Below are 22,347 nucleotides of genomic sequence, written 5' to 3'. Positions count from 1 at the left end.
AAATATCGATCATTATTCTACTATATATATAGTTTCCAATCTTTTCAACTATCAATATCGAATACATAACACCCCAACAATTATACCTCACAAAATTTGGAACTTTCTTGTACTCACATATGTAACCAAACTCAAACTAGTCAGACTTTTAAAAAAAGTAGCAATGAATGAATCACAACATACATACATACACTAGGACCTATCATACCATTCTTGGTCCTGCAAGTAAATACAATCTTACAAAAACAGTCCCACATGGCTGCACAAAATTGCCAGATACTCATTTCTGCTTTTTGGTCCAGCTCTTGATAGCTCTAACAAAATGCCCCAAAAATAAATAAAAAATGAGAGAAAGGAAAAACAAATTGAAGTCAATTTTCTACATATATACATACTATAGCCAAAAAAAAGTTCTATCACATGAAGATCGTTGTTGTTACATCATGTGCATGCAGTGCCAACTATATATTTTGGGACCAAAATAGACCAACCAGTAATAGTGAATATTTTAGATATGTATATATATTTTTGACATCTTTTGTGAAATTATAACGGGCATTCAAGAGTATGGTCTAACGGGCAATGAATTGAGTGGAAATCGTAGAGATTGGTATTCAAATTTAGGCACAGGCGAAAGGGTAAATTTCTTCCGTTCTTGATTTAAATTTTGAGGATAAAGTTGCTCAGTATTTGTGTTAGTGACCGTCATCGAAAGGTTTAGAATGTGTTGTGAAACGCTCTTTTTTAATTAAAAATAGGCATTTGATTTCTCTCTCAAGTTCTCAAATGGTCCCAAAAGGAGCTGAACCCATGTCTGCAGTTTAAGCTACACTGATTGTGACACTTCTTTCCTATCTCTTTCTCACAAAATTACTTACTCTATCACTATATATATCTCTATATCAAATCATTTCTTTAACTCTTATTTGTTTGCTTACATTTATTCTTATTTGAACTATATGCCTTAGATTTTCTATATATCTCCAACTCCCACTTGTATCTAACATCATTGATTTTCCCATTTTCAATCTTAATTTATTTATGAGAAACATTGAACTAGTTTTCTTTTATTAAAATGCATTTTATAGTGACGTGTCCTCATAAAAATATGACCTCAATTTGTCTTGAAATTCAGCGAGTCCATCTCAAACGACCTGGGCTTTGTCATGGTTGGCTTAAATTTTAATTTTTTAATATTTTAAATTAATCTCAAAACGCAAAATTATAATTATCAGGCAAATTTTTTTCTCAAGGTTCCCTCAAAGAGTATTCAATAGATAAACTATAGGGGCATGGAGGGGGTGATCCATGACCTCTACATTATAAAACTAGGAGTGAGGACATATCCTTACTCTCTAACTTATATCAAAAAAAAAGGAAAAAAAAAAAGAGATAGGTTGCAACTCCTCGTCACATAAGCTTATAAAAAATTCTAGAATTCATGGAATTAGAGGCAGCAAAACAAAATTTTAATTATCAGACAATTAAAGTTACGGATCCAATAGCTTTGAGGCCAACAACTAATAATTTTTGAATAAAGTAACTCAATTGATTAGTCGATTAAAATTTAAATTCTAAAAATCAGCATATGAGCATGTATGTATGGGTTATGAGTTATGACTTATGACTGGATTGGATAAAATTGGATGATATAGTTAAAAATAGAAATATATGAAAAAGGGTGATGAAGATTTTATGTGATTTTAAAACAAAATATTATTGAGATAATTATCAAAAAAAATAATAATATTATGTGTTCTTTTAAAGAAAATGTTTTTTTTTAAAAAATAAAATAAAAATTGTAGTCAAGATGGATGTAGTCATGTAGCCTTTCATTAGTCGTAAATTCATCACGAATCCATAATCTTTCAAACATAGCGTTATACATTTAATATTAGATCTGAATCTATAATTTTAACAAACAATAAGCTCAGTGCACATTAAATTTAAATTCCAGATCCGTTTTTAACTTCTCATAAAATGCATTTTACGGTAGAAGATATATGTAGTTATGTCAAATCGTTACAATTAGGAAAATGGGCTCCTTGAAGAGAATAAAGCCATGCACACGAGGACACAAGCATATGTTTGTTTTCTCTTGGAATAACATTAACCATTCATTAACTTCCAATGTTTTATAGCCATTGTTTTTTCTTTAATGATCGTATCAAAAATTAATTAACTTTGTCCATTTTCTTTCACGTGATGGGATTCCTTACAATAAATAACTAGATGTACAAGTTACAAATAAGCCAATTATGCAAGTTTAGTTAATTATTCTTGCTATTAAAATTGATGGATAAATTGCATGAGAAAAAATGCATTAATTAATTAAGAGACATAAAAGAAACAACGTGGACGTTTTTTTAATAGCCTAAAATTATGATTACTCAAGATTTAATTAATACTTCGATATCAACATCACATCTTTAGTTCTCTAATTAAACTTGTTGTAAAAAAAATGGAGGCTATTTTCTGCTTGATTAAAGAAAAAGAAGTGTTAGCTTGTACCTAAAAGCATAAACATTCTCCCCCAAATTAAAGAATCAAGAATTTGAAAGAGTTTTTTTTCTTTCTTTTTTTAAGGTATAAACTTTGAAAATAAGGAAAATATAATTAAATTTACTAATATATGTTGGAAGATATATAGGAATGAATCTAAAGCTTTTTCATGTAATTCTAAAAGAGGGTAGGGACATGTTTGGTATGCATCAAAATCTCCACCACACATTCTTTGCTAGGTAGCAAAATTAATTAGCTCTGCCAAAAAAATTTAAAAAAAAAGGTGGGACAGAGAAAAGAGGAAAATGAAAAGAGAGGCAATTAATCAAGGGTTCTATTATTCTATCCTCCAGTTCACATAAAAACAAGGAAAAAGCCATAAAATGAGTAACCACAAAAGTCTCTGCCAAATTTCATCTCACCCCATATATATATAGGTCCCTCCCTACCTTTAGTTGGCCTTTAATTATCTTCTCCAAAGCCTCCTTCCCTACCACCCGTGTCCCCACACAACCCACCACAACATCAAACCCAATGGATTTTATATTTTGAACTCAATATTTTGGACATGAACATACACTATTAGAAATCAGTTCGATAGACATTTTGTTAAAAAAAAACACTCGTCAAAAACGTTTTCAATAAATTTTCATCAAAAATCTAACATATGAATCGAAAATTAATTGATTTCTAATACATTTCAATAGATATATCGAATGCATGCATAATTTAAAAGATACTATATAGTTCATTTATTTTTTTAAGATTGAATTCGTCCAGTCTAAATCTTGAATCGACTTTTATACATCCTGCTCCACCCCACAAATTGCAATAATACATACATGCCAATATATGCATATTTGGCTTGAGTCACTTTTTCTCTCCCAAAACACTAATATATCCCATGCACATGTCCACGGCATGGGCAGACGACACATGACTTAATTATAACGTAAAATTTGCTTATATATAAGTTTATGTAATTGTTATCATGCTATCTTGCATTAACTCATGTAGAGGATGAAAAAGTTAAAAAAAAAACACCATTTTTCGATTTACGCATGTCATTTTTGCACTGGATCATGCTAATTTTCTCTGTATCGCGCTCGTTCAATGAAATATGTACGATTACATCAATTTGGATCATATATTAAAAGAACAAAAATGAGACAGCAAAAAGGGCAGAAGAACATGATATAGTAGCTGGCCAAGAACATAATAATTTTGTCCAGAGAACAAAGTATTATGGAGAGAGGGCCACGAGTGTCTCCAACTCTAAGAAAAACACTACAAATAGCAGTTTCCTTAATAATCAAAATGTACTAATATTTTTTTAGAATATTTTATTATTTCTAAAGGAAAAAAAATATTCAAAGTTTGAGACAAACAATAGTGGAAAAAAGGGATACAACAAATGGAGGTGTTCGAATTTTCTGGCTTTCTTGCTGGCTATCATGTCTTTAAACTTAGATTGATCAGTTCCCTCAGTGTTGACACTTGACAAGCAAACCAAACTAACACTATGTTTGGTTTTTTCATGCATGTAGCTAGGTACGGATAGAAACACACATGTATCATGTATGTTGCTTTTTACAATTGATTATTATAACCCTGATATTTTTTTTAAAAGGTTCTTCAAAGGGGATTCAATAGATAAGTGGAGCATGAAGGGTGTGAAACCTGTCCTCCGCATTATAAAACTAGGAGTGAAGGCACATTTTTTTATCTCTAACTTAATTACTAGGCTGGTGATTACTATCCTAATAATTACACTAATTTCAATTACCAGGTGATTTTCCAAATAGACCCTAAGTGTCACTAAATAAAAATATATAATATGAGTAATTAACTAACTTCTTGTAATATATGTTTCAACTATTAATTATACACTATCGATATATATAACTTAAAACCTATCTTTTTTTATTCACTTCGAAAGGATTGGACTTTATATTTATAGTTGTGGAACAAAGAATTGTATCACGATACATTTCTTCGATTTGATCATTTGAATAGTGGACTTGAATCATGTATTATTTTTATTTTAAAAAAAATTGGGGGCAAGGAGGGGGATTATGAATTGAACCCTTACCAACAGAGTGAAAATTCAAATAGTCAATCAACTAATAAACTATTAAGATTCTCCAACCATTTGTCAGTCATACTAAGATAGAAGATAAAAATATATTTGATTAGCCAGAACATATCAAGGTTATAATCTAACCTCCTCTATTTGATTATTAATTCTCAGTTTCCAGAGCTTCCACTTTCACCTTCTATTATCAGCATCTCTCATCTCATAGATCACATCACACCAAAGCTAGAAATCAAATTGGTGAAATGGATGAGACCAAATTAAACCATAATGGTCTAAAACTGAATATGGATGGTTGTAGTAAAGGAAATTCTGGAAGTGCCGGAGGTGGAGGAGTTCTTAGAGACCATGCTGGACAAATGATTATGGCTTTTAGTGCCTATTTTGGTTTTTGCTCAAATAATTAGCTAAGGATCTAGCTTTAAAAACTGGCCTTAGATGATGTCTAGATCATGGTTTTCACAAAGTTACTGTTGTGTCCGACTCTCTCTTGATTATTCAAATGGTTAAAGGCAATATAAACCCATTTTGGCAGGTCAAAGATGATATTCAACATATTGAATCCATGAGTTCACTTGGTCATTTCTCTTTCAGTCACACATTCAAAGAAGGTAACACTATGGCTAATTTGCTTGCAAATATGATTGAACAGTGCAAAACAACTACCTTCTTCATCGAGGCTATAAATATTCCATCTAAGATTACATCCCCCTTGAATAATGATGTAGTTGGCAAGCCCAACATTAGAATTCGAGTGATGAAGGGCAACTTCATATTCGACCCTGGTTAAATTTTGTTTGGTTGCTTTTAGTTTTATGGATTCCAGAATTTTGTAAGCTTATGTGACGAGGAGCAACCCTCTTCCTTTTTCTTTCTTTTATTTTGAATTGCGATGACCTGTTTGTTTGCCACAGTGTAATTACAATTGTACTGTTTGGTTACACAAGTGTAATTACAACGTTATATTAAATTTTAAAAATAAAATCTAATTATCTAAACTTATAATTTATATTAGACAAATAAGAACCTTTATAAATGATATTAAAGTAAATATTTAATATATAAATTGTCTTTTGAAAATATATTAATTAATAAACATACATTCTTACTAATATTATAAAAATAATTGATTTATATTTTTTTAAATTAGTATACTTTAATTAATTAATCATAAAAACTAAAAATACAAGATTTCTTTAAACATCATGAAATGCATGCTTGAAAAAAATATTAATATTATAAACATAATGTCATAAAATTATTAAAACATTTGACAAAAAGATGATCTATCTAGTATAACTAAAAATTAAATGGTTTGCAATACAAAATATCAAGTCAATACTATAAAATAAATGAAACTGAAAATATAACATAGGTTCTAAATTCAAAATAAAATTTTAAACATAATACTACTCTTATGTCAATTTCAACATAACATAAATGAATATGATTCAAAAGAAAAGAAAAAACGTAAATTTGCAACTTTATTCAATAATGACTTCTACTTTAATTTAAAAACTCAAATACTAGAAAAATTATGCTAATAAAAATGATAAACATAGAATAATACGAAAAATTGCATTGAATCACATGAAGTAAAGGTTGAGAATAAAAAGAAAATAAAATTTAAATAATAAAAATATATTCTTAGAAAATATTAAAATAATAAAAATAATAAGAATTTAAAAAATATTAATAAAAAATAAATCAAAACAAAAAAATAAAAATAAAAATAAAAGGAAGAAATTAAAATGTAATCAGCTTGTAATTACACCAATTCATAGTCACTCCTTGGAATTGTAAAGTGTAATTACCCCTTACCAATTACACCCAATTATTTGTCGATCAAGTAATTACATGGTTAACCAAACATGCCAGACAATGTAATTACACCAAATCCAATTACTAGGGTGACTTAAAAATAGACCCTTAATGTTTATCATGACATTTTGGGATGTAAAAGACTGATGTGGAATCAATTAAACGTGTTATCACGTTTGAAGGGAACTTAAAAAGGAAGATCGTTACATCCAAAAAGGATTCCACATAAGCCCATTAAAATTCTTTTCACGCACTCTTCAAACGTGATAAAACATTTTATGTAATGTCAACAATGAATATTTAAAATATAAAAATTATGTATAATTCAGAAGTTCAATAAAAAGACGGCATAATTGAGGTGCCTAAAAAAAATCAACTAAATTCAAGGATCTATCTACGTGTTCAGCCAAAACTTAATAAGCAAAGTTATATCCCTCGTCAATATAAAGAAACTTTTTATCCAATCAGGTCACCCAAGGGTGGACATAGTCACCTAGCCTATAATTAATATATATATATATATATATATATATATATATGAGTTATAAATTTTATAGATAAGCATCCACAAATTAAATGAGATTAGTATGTGAACTTAAAAATAAGACAAGTTACTTATTATAATAAATAAAGATAATCAAATAGAGTAGTATAATATTTTTACACTGACAATACATATAATTACAACTCAAATAACTTTATACATGCATGGACCTACACATAGACATATATACGAGCTTGCGTTTGCAGCCAATGCGTTAACTATAGTACATATATAGTACGTAATTTTTGACGGCTATCCAAAACTTATTAATTTACATAGATGGTCTTTATGGAATACTTTATAATATAGGTTAATAACGTCTATTTCTTTGTAAAATATTTGCACATCGAAATGAATGGTATAATATATAGTTTGACCACATGACAATAATTGAAGTAAGTCATATTTTTTTTTTGGTATGTGGTAACATAAGCTTAAAATTAAAATGTATTGCAAAGTTTTTTATCTTCAAATTGTTTTTAAGCCTTGGACAAGGAAAAAGAAGCCTAACAAATTATATAGAGTAGTCACTTTAATTGGAACTATTTTGGTCAATGGTGATGATAAAATCTTGTATTTTCAAACTTTTCTTTCATTTTCAAAGAAGCTAGGTGTAATAATATTGACACAAAGTTAAATTGCTACAATAAAATACCCCCTCCGTTTCGTTTTACTTTTTAAATTTTAATTTAACACACATATTAAAAAAACAATGATTAGTATAATGAATTTACCATTTTACTCCTATTAATCGATAGCGTTTAAACATATCTATTCATTATATTTTTCAAAAACATTAACTCAATATTAACAAAAATTGAGAATATAATAGGAAGAAAAAAAATTATCATTTCTTAATTTGTTAAAATTGACAAATAAAAAAATAATCAAATTAAGAAATATTTGATAAGTAAATAAAATGAAGGGAGTATGTCGTTTTATTAGCATTTACTGTTGAAAAATCTTTGAAATTGTTCTTTGACTAGAAGATTATATATAAAGCCAAATTGAACTGCCTAAATTCATAGATTTTAGTAATTTTGACGACCATTTGAAAATGTTGGTAATATAGGGTCCCATTTCTCAAATTTATCCAATGATGTGTAATTAAACCTTCTAGATTTCGTAATAAGAATTACTTCTTTAGTCCATCTTTATTTTTCACTGTATTATTTTAAAATATTCAATAATATTTATTCATTTTGTAAAATCAATGAATAGTTTGTTATTTTTGTCTATTTTATCTTTATTATTTATTTTTTAATGTTTAGATGACTTAAATTTAATAAGAGTGATTTGATAAAATTACTTCTATTATTATTTATTGCTTTTTAATTTCTGTGTCAAGTTAATAGTGGACATCTATTATTGGACAGAGGGAGTAAAGGGAGTAAGATCGATGATAAAAAAAATGATTACATTAACTTCTTTTGATTCTTTCAATAATATGTTCTCATTTTAAGATGAGATCGACTGTAGAAAATATTGTAAGAGTATCATACGCAAACAGTTTGATTTCGACACCCTGACCAAACAGACTTAGATACTTTGTATCGTTATCTTTTTTAAGATATAAGTAAGAAGAAAAATTATTACAATGTGATTCTCTCGATCTTTTATTTTAAAATAAATAAATTATATGATTAAATATAGGTTGTCTACATACTCAATGTAACTGATATTAATATGTATGAATGTGGTGAACGTGCTTTTTCATTCTTAACTAAAAATCTCAGATTTTAGTTCTTGGTCTAGCATTTTTTCTCAATATAAAATTTTAGGCGTGAATCCAAATTCAACAAGAACCTTTATGCGGATATCAGACGGATGGAATACCGAATATCAAAGAAAAAAGGTTACTAAACTATTTACTATTTTATCAATTATGAAAAAAGAATGAATGTTTCATTCCACTTGTTGAAGTCACATTGAATGTTATGTCTCCTACCTTTTTTTATTATTATTTTTATTTGAGTCAAAAACAGTCATCTTGGTGGCTAATTTTAAAGAGATTTTTAAAAAACAAAAAGAAAAAAGAAATAATCATAGAGAAAAAAGGACAAATGCTCAATGGCTAGAAAATTGAAGACAGTGCTTCTGCATTTGGGGAAAGAGCATTTGGTTTCACCAAAATATTACTACTAACTAGGAAAAAAAGAAGAAAAGCTTAATATTAATTAGTTATTTAGGGTATCACTTATCGAGACCATGATATCTTTATTTTTGATGTCAAGACAATCCTGTTTTGATCTAATCTTGATAACATCAACAAAGTAAGAAGTCATTTAAAAAAAAGGTAATATTAATGTGAGTATACTTTTTAAAATGTATTTTAAACAGAATTTAGATCATTCTTATTCAAATTTACCCTTGGACAAAAGGGGTTGCTCAAATATCCTACTCTAAGATTGTGAGTTTTGAATTTGAGTCTAGAGAAAGAAAAAAAAACAGGACCTCTTAAAGAATATTAAAAAACTAACAAAAGAATAATATAAATAAATTCAGATAGGAAGAGTAGGTTTTTAAATAATTAGTAATGATATATTATTTCAAGTTTATATATAATAACGTTCAAAATCATTATTTTTTTTGTAACGTCTATCATCATAAATTTGCATTAATCGAAGTCAAACGTGTGCTCGTACATGCTAATAAACATTTCACGATATCATCATCTCAAAAAAAAAATGATATATAAAAACGGTATGCCAAATATAAGAGAATTTAATTAAGAACCAAAGGATTTCATCCTAAAAGTTTTGTGAGGTATAGGAAACCGAACCAGTCAACTGCGTGAGTGTGATAAAGAGACGTTTTTGTTACGCTCTCCCTACAACCCACGTTGTCTATCTTTTTCAAGCCACGTCACTCACTTTTTAGTTTTTTTACCGCCGTATTCCATGGTAAAAAAGAATAAATTGTGGAGTAAATCGAAGTTCTTGGGGGCGGGGAAAAAATGCAAAGAAAGTAGTGCATGTGCTCCCTTATAATACGACAGCGTAAAATCAACGTCTTTTAGATTGAGAAGAATGTTGTGCTACGTGACATTTCTTTCTTGGAATTTATATAAATCTAAGTAGTGTAGTACATGGTATTTCATAACAAAAATCAAGAATTGATTTTTTCTGTCAATGTATTTTCAGTCAAATTCATTGCAACGGGCTTATCTCATGCGGCATAAATTTCTGATGTGATATACAAGTTACTGCATAAGAGTAAATTATCCAATATACACCCAAAGAATAATAATTACGGATTTTCAAAATAAAAAATAAAAATTGAGAAGGAGTTAGGGGGTGGACTAATAGTCTCGTGTTAGAGATTAAAAAAATTTACTCGTATCCGATGTTGATGTATATATTCATCGTTTAGTTATGACCAAGTGGAAGGTATCTTATAAGTTTGTTGTGGTATAGATATCGAATACATACAAATATTTATAAGATATGATGAAGTTGGATGATTCAATATTATGCCTCAAGCCTTCTTTAATTTGTTTATGCATTTTTCTGTTTATTTCTTTCTCTATCAACTTTCTGTAAAGATATTAGAGCGTCACAATGTAATTAGCATGCTAGTTTACACCTAGCTAATGACATAATTAAAGACACCATAGCTTAGAGCTCATGAACTATTTTTAGTTGAATATGCTGAGTATGACTTTTTCAACATTTCAACATAATGAAAATGAAAAAAGTAAGACAGCTTTTGAGGTGATATGTTCATTGTATTACAACCCATGCTTGGGTTAGGAGTAGGGTAGGATTATGGGCACATCAGTATCATCATCCTGTTCATTATCTATCATTTTTTTTCCTTTTTATTTATCATTTGATGTTTGATATATATTCTATGATCCGGATCTCTATTGCATGCGAAAGGTCCTAAAAAAGAAAACACTCTCTACTACTATTTTTATTTTATTTTCAAAGGACTTAAACTCGAGATTTCAGTATGAATCAGTTAAAATTTCAACTATATGTTATTTGAATGTTAGAAGAACAATGATTTTAAATGTTAAGAACTGATCAATTCGAGTGAGCCTGTATATGTACTTCTACTTTCACCGCTATCTCTAATTAAACATACAGGAATCGTATTCATCCTATCGTAACTTTTCGTGTTCAAAATCATTATCTCGACAATATAGAGATCAAAAGCCAAAAGTAAGTAGCACTTTTGACTCGTGCAGCTTTCTGCTCTTTCTTTTTTCTCTTTTGTATATGAGTGTTATCTCATGTTGCTCTCAATGAAAGCCCCCACATCTAAAGTGCTTTGTTACCAAATTAAAAAAAGTTGCAAAATGCAAAGATCCATTGTAGCCTTAGCAGAAAAATAAAATAAATTTTGCTTTCAAAGATCCACCCACTGTTTCCTCTTCCTTTTTTTTTTTTTTTTTATAAATAACTCTTTTGACATATATTGCTGCTTTTTTCTTTTGAGGTGAAAAATCCAACTTCGAATGTGAAATGTCTGGCTTTTTTATGAACACATCATTTTCACATTACAATGTGAAGAAGACATGAAATTAATTTTTTTTTGGACATAAAACGACGACAAATAATGCACACGCGTTCATACATAATTCGAAGAAATGCCACAACCCAAAAGGATGATATCGACAATCTATTTTAACATTGTAAATAGATTTCACGACTCGAATTCGTACCGACATGAAATCTTTTGTACCATAAGTAATTACAATAGAAGTAAACAACTAGCAAACCAAACTATTACAATAATAACCTGAGTAAATAAATACACACGACAGGAGTGGTTAATTTAACCCAAAAAAAAAAAGTTGAACTAAAAAGTAGAACTACAATCTAACATTCAAAAGTCAAAATCAATTTGAATTTCTACTAATTGACAATTTTGTATTTATTTTTTCTTCAAATTGATACTTCACACGCGTAATGATTATGGGGAAGAAAATAGACTATAAATTATAATCATCCCTTTTGCTTCCGTGTTTTGCTCCATCTTGTCTCCTCTTTTTCTAAATTTGCAACATTTTGAATGTGTGTTCTTCAAATGGAGGACTCAAAAACTAATTTTGAGTCAAATTTCTTGTCCTATGCTCCAAATATCTGGGAATTTTCATGGGTAATTTTAATTAATTCTCATCCCCATGAATTAAGCCATTGCTTCCCATATCTTTTCCTTTCTCTTCACTTGATATATATTCTTATAATCCAAGGATGATGTAGTACACTAATGTGATTGGCAGCGCTATCAACATCCCGAAAATAACCCTGGAATGTAGAAAAAAATGGACCAAATTATCGCATGAGTAACGATCTTTTAAAAAAGATTTAAATTATATAAGTTGTAGTGTAATTTAATCGGATATAATAAGTTGTGAAATTTTACTTACGCAGTGCTAAGAATGGCTGGATGAACGTTGTACTCCTTAGCAAACACAAATGGGACAATCCCTTGTGGCAATGCAGCCTAAAATGGAAAATTACAATAATATATTCTTAAAAAGTCAATATATCAAGATATAAAAGAATATACGATTTTTTATTATTATTAATATTGAACTATTTTTGAACCAGCAATTTTAATGCAACATTAAATAGAGATAAGAAATTTGTCATTTCATGGCCACCAAAAACAATATATGTGTATATGGATAATTTACCTGTACAATGGCTACATGAAGAAGGGTACCACGAAGGCCAACGGCAATTGAAGCAGCAGCCATAACTGCTGGGCCAGTCAGAAACCTCACAGCCATTGCAAATGTAGCCACTGTGTTACCACATGCAATGATCTTTGGTTGAAGAGCCATAAACAAACCTACACAACAATAACAAATTCGGATTTCGTGAGTTTAATTGAACTCGTTACTTTCAAATGTATAAGTCGTGTGTTATTTGAGTCCACAAACTGATCATCAAGATTCTAGATCCGTCTCTAAATTTAGATATCTATTGAAACTTCTCACATCAAATTTCAACTACTAGTAACCAAACCAATGATTTAAGTCAAGTAAGGACATTTTCTTCTTGACCCCACGAAGACTATGATTTTGATAATATAACTACCCTATTAATACTACCTTTGGATGGTCAAAATTGTAAAACTTAACGTACTAGAACTAGTTAGCATATGATAGAGAAAGCAGGGTACAACATATAGTTGAAAAATATAAATGCTTTAAATGTTTGATAATGCTAGCGTCAAGAATTCATACAACGTAACTATAGTTCTATTTACGAGTTCAGCAAACTATAATAATTTTGATCGGACACTACTTATATTTAAAAATTCAATTAATATATATGAACTTACCCAAGCTAAACATAGCCATTCCAAGGCCAGCGTCAGAGAGAATGGAGATTGACTTCTCTATAATTTTGGGCATATGCACATGCCACCTACAAAAATAAAACAACCTAATTAATTAATGGACAAATTTTAAACTTTTTTCCACTAATCAACTGAAAATGTTAAGAAAGCAATTAATTTTTTAATCCATAATTAGCTTACCTAAACGAGATTAGAGACCAAATCAGACCAATGAGGCTCGAATAGGTGTTTGGATTACGTATAAGCTTACGCCAAACCATGATTAAGATCAAACGGGTCATAACACTCGCCGGAGGCATCTGTTTACCAATACCAGCATCTTGTCCTTCAGTAGGTTTGGGGTGTAGCTCCGATGTGAAGCTAGACCCCAATTTAGTCAGTCCAGCAGGACCCTCTTTTTCGCCTTTTTCTTCGTCTCCATCTTTTCCACCACCATTCGCACCTCCAAAGGTGAAATCCTCCCCACCAAATTCCCCTGTTTGAGAAATGGCTTCAAATATAAAATTATCAAAGCATATTAAAATAATATTTAGGCATCCGGAGTCACTTAAAATAATAATTTATATTCTATCTTCTAAATATTTTAATTTCAATGGATGGGTTAATTAGTAAACAGTATAGAAAAATTGTACCTTTAGTATCTCCATTTTGAGGATGATCAGAAACCAACATACGAATTTCTTTAGCTCCATCGGATCGACCCGATTGTTCGTTAGCACTGAAATCATTGCCGCCGAACACATGGAGGCCGCCGGTTTCCGACACCGGAGAATTACTTGAGCTCCATACAAACATGTGAAGTTCCTTAGCATCATGATTATTGCCTTTAGCATTTGGCGGCTGCTGCTGCTGCTGCTGTTGTTGTACTTCCTGCTTCTGTGCTTGTACATTTGGTTGCTGAGGTTTTGTATTTTTAGGCACTGTAGAAGTAATTTCGGGGTTCGGGGCAGGATAAGATCCCGGCGCTGGCTGTTGCGTCGCGAAATACCCAAACCTCGGGGAGCTCTGAACTAGACCTCCCGGAGCACAGTTTTCTTCGAAATTAGATGGTCTCGGAGTCGGACCCCGAGATGATTGTACAGAGTACATATCTGCAGGACCGAAATTAGATAATCTTCCTCCCGGAAAACCCATCATAGAGTAAAAATCATTGTGGTTAAAATTAGATCCTCTCGGAGTCGGATTCCTCGACGAACTGAGACTGTAAATCTCAGCTCCGGTGAGATTCGATGGTCGATGGTCCATAGCAAACGACCTCCGAGACGCATTTGATTTCCTTACAGTAACATGAAGTTTACCATCTTGGCCAATTTCAGCATCAGTTTCAAGAAAATCATGTCCATCAAGAGAAACAACATCAGATTCCACTTTAAACGAAACAATAGAAGCAGCCGTTTCTGGGAATTGTTCCATTATAAGCATTTTCGCCCCGCGATACTCGAACAAGAAAAGCAAAAGGGTGTACCAAATTATACATTGCAAGACGACTACTTGTACCATGAGACTGCCAGAGTACTCACCGTACATAGCAATTAACAAAGGAATACCCATAACCAATGTATTGGGTAGTGTTGAAAGTGAAAAAATTGTAATACTCCATTCAAGGCTACCATTTTTAGTTAAATTAGCCCATAGTGAAAGAACCACCAACATAATTACTTTCTGCAACGAATCAGCTGCGATGAAACGGAAATTCATTTCATATGGATTGTTCATGGCTATGAAGTGAAAAGACAACAAAGGAACTGCAAAAATAGCCACAAATCTGTTAATCCCAGAACATTGATCAGGGGAAAAGATTTTCCACCAACGAACAGAGCCATAAGCTAAAATCATAGCAACGTAAAGAGGAACAACTGCTGTTAACACAACATACAGATCGTGCCAAGTGATCATTTTTGCAAAACTTGAGAAAAAATGGCTAAATGGGGAAAAAAACCGTTATTTAACTACTGCAGTGTGTATTGCAGTTAATTCTGACGAATCTCTGATATATCAGAGAGATTAAAAAGGACTGATGAGAAATTAAAGTGTGTTTTTTTTTTCTTTTTGTTTGGAGAAAGAGGAAAGAAGAAAAAGGAGTGAAATTGTATGAAGGTATAAAATGTGGAAGATTTATATATAGGGAAGTGAGGTGAGTGACTTGAATCTTGGCAACTTATTTTAAGAGGAAAAAAATAGTTTTTTTTTTGGGACCAGTTGAATTTTTTGAGATTAGATATTGATAAAGAAAGGAGTTAAGGAAAAAGCTCAAGTTTTTTTTTGCGCCTTTTTATTTTCATTGAGCATATAAAATCTGTATTGAAGTCTTGATTAATTAAAATTTTCACATATTATATTAAATTTATTCTACAAAATTTTATTTTTATAATTAGAGCTCGAACATCACATATTTGATTAAAAATAAATAAATCATACTTATTCCGAGCAGCTAGAAAGTTTGCATGTAACATAGTAACGTGGCTATTGATGGGCCTGGTTTGTGTAAGGACGTGGACAACTTTTCTACTCACTATTTTGTTTTCTTTTTTCAATTTTTTTGTTGTTGTTGTATAAGCGAATTTTAATTTAAATTAACTCCTAGTAAAAAGTAGAAAATCGAACCTTATACCATGGCCAAATGAATTTCAAACTTTCCGTCAGAACATAATTATTACATTTTATTCGTTTATTTTTGTCAAAAGTTTGCTATGTTTAAAGATTAAAAAATGTTGCCAAAGTGAAAAAAGAAGCAGGTTCAAGCTGCAATTTTTTATTGGTTAAAGTATAAGATGAAAATGACATTGGTTCTTGTTCATGATTCATGAACATGTTATACTGCTTTTTCTTCTTTCAATATTTGTTCGATATCGAATATTTATATTTAGAGACAATTAAATTTATATTTGTATAGTACATAACTTAATTTTGGAAGATAATGCTTTTAACAAATTTTTTAGCTTAAATTTAAAATTTTTGATCAAGGATGGATAGATTTTGAAAATCATTCCGCCCTAAGTAATTACATGTTACTACTTATTAACTAATTAGAATCTGTATCCATACTGATGCTAAAAACAGATTCTCAAGTATTAATTAATTTAATTTCTTCACCTTCATAAAATGTAACTTATTCATATTTACCCTCCTTAATTAACTTTCTTATTCTCATTTCCGCAAAAACTATTAATCCCATTGTGTGTTGAACCTCTTTAATTTAATTTAATCAAGCCTTTATTTAGAAAAAACAATAGCCAATAATATTCAAGCATTTAGTCAAAATCTAGAATTGAAAGGTGTATTTTAATTAATTTCTTGTTTATATACTTTTGGGATTAATTATAATATTTCACGTGCTATAGTTTTGGTGAATCTTGGTCTGTGTCCGTGACCTTTCTTAGGTCCAATAATATCTTATATACAGTATTTCAACTAAGACAGATTTTGGAATTTGGTTTTGACCCACATTTAAAAAAGAGATTTCAATTTAAGCCCAATATTTTCTTGAAGATAAAGAGCTAACATCAATAATCTTGTCCATATATATTCCTATATCTTTAGAATTATATTCAAATAAGAGCATAACTTGCCTAAAATGCAACTGTGTATGAACAGTTTCTTGATATAATATTCCAATATTCTCGGTTTATGTTGTTTTCTCATAAGATTGACATAATTTTAGACATCAATATTATGCCCCAAAAGCATATGTTGCACATTCAATGCTTGAGTACAAAAAAAAAGTTCTTTAATATATATGTATGTGTGTTGACTAGACAGAAAATTTAGACGTGGTAAATGAACATGAACTGGATCCTATTAAATTGATTACACGTAATACTCAGGAATATGTTCGATAAATAGAGTGAGTCACATAACTTAGTGAAAAACATCTTGTGACAAATAGTTTCGAAATCATAATATAAGTTTACCCCATTACAAATCCATACACCAGAACACATAATAACCATCATTGCATTGTAATAGTATATACATTATACTATGGTACATTATTGTTTGATAGAATTTGGTTAATGTTACAACTATCTGTTTGTCTCTTAAGAAGAGTAAAGAATGACTTGACATGTGAAAGGAGACAGGGTATATAATTATACAATTCAAGCATCAAATTTGGTGAAAATTGTAATAAAAATCAATATTATGCAAGTTTCTTTACAAATAAATCACTTGCATATTAACAAACTATTGAAAGAAAGTTATTCTTTTTTTTTGTTTTGTTTTTTTGGGTGGGAAAACTAGCATATGTCACACTCATGTACCTAAAAGATCAATCAACTTTTGTGCCTACATGATTGAGTAACATTATCATGTTCATTCATTCAAAAAAAAAAAGGTGACAATCTTTTCTTGAATTCAATTTCACTCACCACTATATAGGCAACTCTTCTCAAAGTCCCAATTAAAATAAAGTTTGTTTTGGACAATGATTTGACCATAAGAGGACCACCCCTTCTATAAGCACCCAATCACCAAACTTCTAATTGAACTACAAGTCAAAAAAGAAAAATATAAGGTTCTTCTACCTAAAGGGGGATATTGGTTTGTTAGAACCATCAAGAATCATATATAATTGTAGTAATATTACTACTACTACTACAATAATATTCAAAAAAATGTCTAGACTATCATGAAATTTTAACATGTAAATAAAGCTTAGTTAGCATTTTTATTAGGTTTACCAAGTGATGCTGATCAAAACTTGAAAAGTTCTCAATATTCACGAACCAACCCCTAAACTTGACCTTAACTAGCGACGTATAATAATTTACCACTTAACATTAATTGAAATGGGAGTAAGTAAGAATAGACATCAATTGGCAAGTGATAAAAGAGGTACATACCAAATTAAACAAGAATATTCTCATCCATATATGAAATGCCAAATTAATAAATCTTTCTTGATAAAGCTCCCCCCCACCCCCAACCCCCCCCCCCCCCCACCCGTCCTTTTTTTTTTCTTTCCTATCTTGTCACAAAGTAACTAAACTTCCTAGCTAGCTACTTGTACATATCTATTTTTGCAATATGTAATGTCTTTGAAGATCCTTTCTTTTTTTTTTTGGATCCAAAATGAAGAAGAGATAATGAAGAAAGACAATGAGATGCAAGTGAGGGTATAGTACATAAAGGAAAAAATGTGACAAAGGTATGGTCCAAGTGAAGTGGTTTGAAGTCACTCTCTTGAATGTGCAAGTCAAAAGAAGTGGGCTTATTTGGCCCATTGGACTTGGCCCACCACCCACATTCTCATGCTCTTTCTTTCACTCACCATCTACTAGACCTACCCGTCCCCACCAGTACAAGTCCTTCTAGATGATGCACACTTTTAGGTACTCAAATGGTATTGAATCATGGATCAATTGGTTTTTTAACTCTTCATAATTTGCTTGTAAGTTTATAAAAAATAAAATTACAAGCATTCTTCACTTTTATGCGTTAGAGATCTAACGGGTGCATCTCTATGAACTAACAGGCAATATCTGTAGATCTTTTTCTTTCAATGTATCTTACATTTCGCCAAGTGTACATGAATTTCTAGAGATGGTATGCATGTCAAAAATTGTGAAAATGTAAAATGCACCCCAGAGTCAAAGATTATGTCTTTGCATTAATGTCAGTTTACTAGAAAAATAGGATACTTGTTTTTACCATTAAATTGCTACATTATTATATGCATACATCTATGAGATTTATAACATGGCATAGAAAGTGATTATTAGCCTTTCCATTGGAAATGGATTGGGCCTTAGCAAGATTTATATCCAGCTTGCTAGTTGAGGCCTGTAGCAAAAATGAAAAGCCCAGCTCACTTTTTCTCGGGAAATATTTATAAAAATAGCCATTTTCTAATGTCTATAATTGAAAAATTATCACTACCGTTTTCTTTCCTTTTTGATCTATTCCTTCTTTTCCCAACTTTCCCTCTCTCATGAAATTAATTAATCAGTCTCAAAATACATGGATTTTTTTTGCTAGTACCATGTGTAGAAGATGAATATGAAAGAGGAAAGTGAGAAAAGAAGGAAAAAGAGCAAAAAGGAAGATAGAATGTTGATCATATTATAATCATAAAGGAAAGGAAGTGCTTTAAGTTCAAATTTATGTGTTTTCTTGAGGTGATTTGAATAAAACAATTTTACACTCCACCCTCCACAGATTCCACTTAATTATGAAATTACACTAAATTTGTTGTTATAGTTAAAAGACCAAGAAAATTATGCAACAAAGTCTAACGTATCTACAAAAATGAGTAACTATAGAAATCGGAAACTAAATATGATTGCATTTAACAGAAGGTGCAAGTAACCATATATTATAAAAATAAGACAAACACGACAGACTATTGGTTTTGATGGTTTGGCTCATGTACTCCTTTGTTTATATTATCACGATTCTGACGTAGTTAATTAGTTCATATCGATATGGCACAACTTCATATTATCGAAGACATGATTTTAGATATATAGAAATGAGTGAAATCGCGTATTAGGGTAAAATACTAGTAAGGGAAGAGAGTTGTATTGTTTTGTGACGGTTTAGGGTATATAATAGGACTAGTCGTACTACTATAGTTGTATTGTTATTGTTTTTCGATTATCACATTATTTTGCTATTGGATTATTTTTTCTTGCAGACTTTACATTACTTTTCTTTTTAGCCGATATGGTTTCTCTATTGTTTTCTTCTTCTCTTACTTGAGTTTGATAAACTTGAGTCGAGAGTCTTTCGAAAAAAGTCTCTCTACCTTTACGAAGTAGTGGTAAGCTCTGCGTACACTCTACCTTCTCCAGACTCCACTTCGTGGAATTCCACTGAATATGTTATTGAAATAAATCATCCTATTAAAAATAAAATGTGCCACATAAAAAGGAGATAGGGAAGTAGTAAATAAAACAAAGGAAAAGGCTCAAATATGTCATTGAACTTTGCAAAAAGACTTATTTATGTCATCCGTTAAAAGTTTGGCTCATCTATGCCATTGCTTTTTGAGAAAAGGCTCATCTATGCCATTATTTTTTAATTCCGATTTTACAAAACCACACAAACAACTTTTAACACTTTTCTATTGGAGTTTTGAATCAAATGTACTATTTTTGCTTCTCCTTCTTCAAAACACCAAAAACTCCAAATTTCCAACTTTTTCAATTTTTCACGAAATCACCTCAAATTTTAATAATAGCATTCCTCTGAACTAGATATCAAAACTCGATATCTTTTAAGTTTGAATTCAACGTAACCCAACAAGACGCATTTAAAATTTCTTCAAAGTTTCAAAACTTTAACCTCCTTTTATGATAGAATTTTTCCACAATTCCAAATCACTTGAAAATTTAAACATAGGCATACTAAACTTTAACATAGTGTTATTTGAGTCTATGTTTAAAATTTCAAGTAATTTGGATTTGTGGTGAAAATTCCACCATTAAAAAGGGTTAAAGTTTTGAAACTTTGAAGAAATTTTAAATGTCTTGTCGGGTTAAGTTGAATTCGAGCTCAAAAGATATTGAGTTTTGATATCTAGCTCGGAGGAATGCTACTATTAAAATTTGAGGTGATTTCGTGAAAAATTGAAAAAGTTGAAAATTTGGAGTTTTTGGTGTTCTTCATGTGTTCTTGGTGTTTTGAAGAAGGATAAGCAAAAAGAGTACATTTGATTCAAAATTCCAATAAAAAAGTGTTAAAAGTTGTTTGGGTGGTTTTGCAAAATCGGAGTTAAAAAATAATGACATAGATGAGTCTTTTCTCAAACGGCAATGACATAGATGAACCAAACTTTTAACGAATGACATAAATGAGTCTTTTCTCAAAGTTCGATAACATATTTGAGCCTTTTCACAAAACCAAAATCCTCTCGTACTTATTGATTATTCGAGGAGTATAAAAGCTTTTCATACTAGAATATCTTATTACTTTCTGTTCATTTTTCGTCACCATAAAAATGAGATTTTCACCAAGTTCATCACATGTGCGTCTGGGCTTGGCCCAAGTTGAGGAACTTTGGGCCCAACTTGGGCCACAAAAACCTTCCTAAACTTGGCAGTTGGCTCCATTATATTTGCAAATTGCAACTGTATATAACACATAAAGACTAAATCAGTATGGACGGTTTGTATTATCTCTATAATGATTATCTTCTATAATATTTCACTATAACAATTATATTTTTTTTATAACAAAATTCATATTATGTTATATTATATATTTTCTATAATAATATTTCGATATAATAACTAAAAAGTATCCAGGCAAACAACAATGTTACATTACGCATAATGCGAAAGTTGGCTCTTTGATAACCCAAAAAAATTGCATGTACTGACAATTTGTTTATACTCTATATGACTTTTCCAATTCACAAACAAATTAAATACCAATGGATTTGTTTACGATTTTCTGTATGCGTTTAAGAAAAGTTAATTGACGGAAGAAAACATAATACATGCAAAATAATCTAAGACGTACATGCATATAAATATGAGAAAACAACAAAATCTAAAACCATCATTAGGCTCTTAATTATATATATTGATCCAAGTCAAATCCTTAGCATTTTCTAGTTGTACATTCGATAATCAATCTGTGTGGTACACCAAATTTAGTTAAACATATTCAGTACCATGTATAAAGCTACAGCAACTTTGCCACCACATATATCAACATGGTTAATTATTGTTCGACCTGTTATTATTACTATTTGTCTTGATCATCATTAGTCATTAGTGCAACATAATTATGAAGGAGGCTGACTAACAATTGCTGCGGAAGGGTGTCCCCTGTCGGGCTGAAAATATTGCCATGCCACTTTATTAGACAAGTTTGGGTTATTGGTGCCATTTGTAGGGCCATCCTTGTCTCCAATTAGGGGCAGTAGGATTATAATTTTAACTTCAAAATCATATGCAGATTTATTCAAATTTAATAACTTACTTAGCAAATAGAAGCAGATTACATGAACTGATCATGAACGTACAATTTAATTTAACCTAGATCATATATATGCGTCACCAAATAAGTACAAATAATTAATTTTTGAAGATGTGGTCATAGAATTATGAATTTGAATTCA

At 30.4% G+C, this 22,347-nt stretch overlaps 1 protein-coding gene and 1 non-coding gene across 3 annotated transcripts; both read right to left on the bottom strand.

Moving 5' to 3' along the window:
• Window positions 1-3,534: 3,534 nt before the first annotated feature.
• LOC129881331 (U6 spliceosomal RNA) lies at window positions 3,535-3,636 on the bottom strand. Its single transcript, XR_008765556.1, has one exon. It is a non-coding gene; the product is annotated as a U6 spliceosomal RNA (small nuclear RNA).
• Window positions 3,637-11,578: 7,942 nt separating this feature from the next.
• On the bottom strand, window positions 11,579-15,364 carry LOC129879859 (auxin efflux carrier component 3-like). Of its 2 annotated transcripts, none has more exons than XM_055953587.1 (6): window positions 13,913-15,364; window positions 13,461-13,770; window positions 13,263-13,348; window positions 12,610-12,767; window positions 12,340-12,416; window positions 11,579-12,217 (listed from the first exon to the last, which is right to left on the bottom strand). In XM_055953587.1, exons 1-6 carry the CDS (start codon window positions 15,174-15,176, stop codon window positions 12,151-12,153), a joined length of 1,962 nt encoding a protein of 653 aa, XP_055809562.1. In that variant the 5' UTR covers window positions 15,177-15,364; the 3' UTR covers window positions 11,579-12,150. The 2 variants fall into 2 exon arrangements, with proteins under 2 accessions (XP_055809562.1, XP_055809563.1); XM_055953588.1 differs by having other exon boundaries at window positions 13,461-13,755.
• Window positions 15,365-22,347: the final 6,983 nt, after the last annotated feature.

Source organism: Solanum dulcamara, chromosome 2, assembly GCF_947179165.1.
Source record: "Solanum dulcamara chromosome 2, daSolDulc1.2, whole genome shotgun sequence".
Lineage (NCBI taxonomy): Eukaryota > Viridiplantae > Streptophyta > Magnoliopsida > Solanales > Solanaceae > Solanum > Solanum dulcamara.
Note: the sequence above shows the minus strand (reverse complement) of the source record. Positions and strands in the feature narration are given on the sequence as shown.

Excerpts from the sequence above, each read along its gene's own strand:
- LOC129879859 (XM_055953587.1), bottom strand. The coding sequence starts at position 15,176 with ATGATCACTTGGCACGATCTGTATGTTGTGTTAACAGCAGTTGTTCCT. Across the intron at positions 13,771-13,912 it reads TCAAAATGGAGATACTAAAG|CCATTTCTCAAACAGGGGAA; the intron begins GTACAATTTTTC and ends TTATATTTGAAG. Across the intron at positions 12,417-12,609 it reads TTCATGTAGCCATTGTACAG|GCTGCATTGCCACAAGGGAT; the intron begins GTAAATTATCCA and ends TTTCCATTTTAG.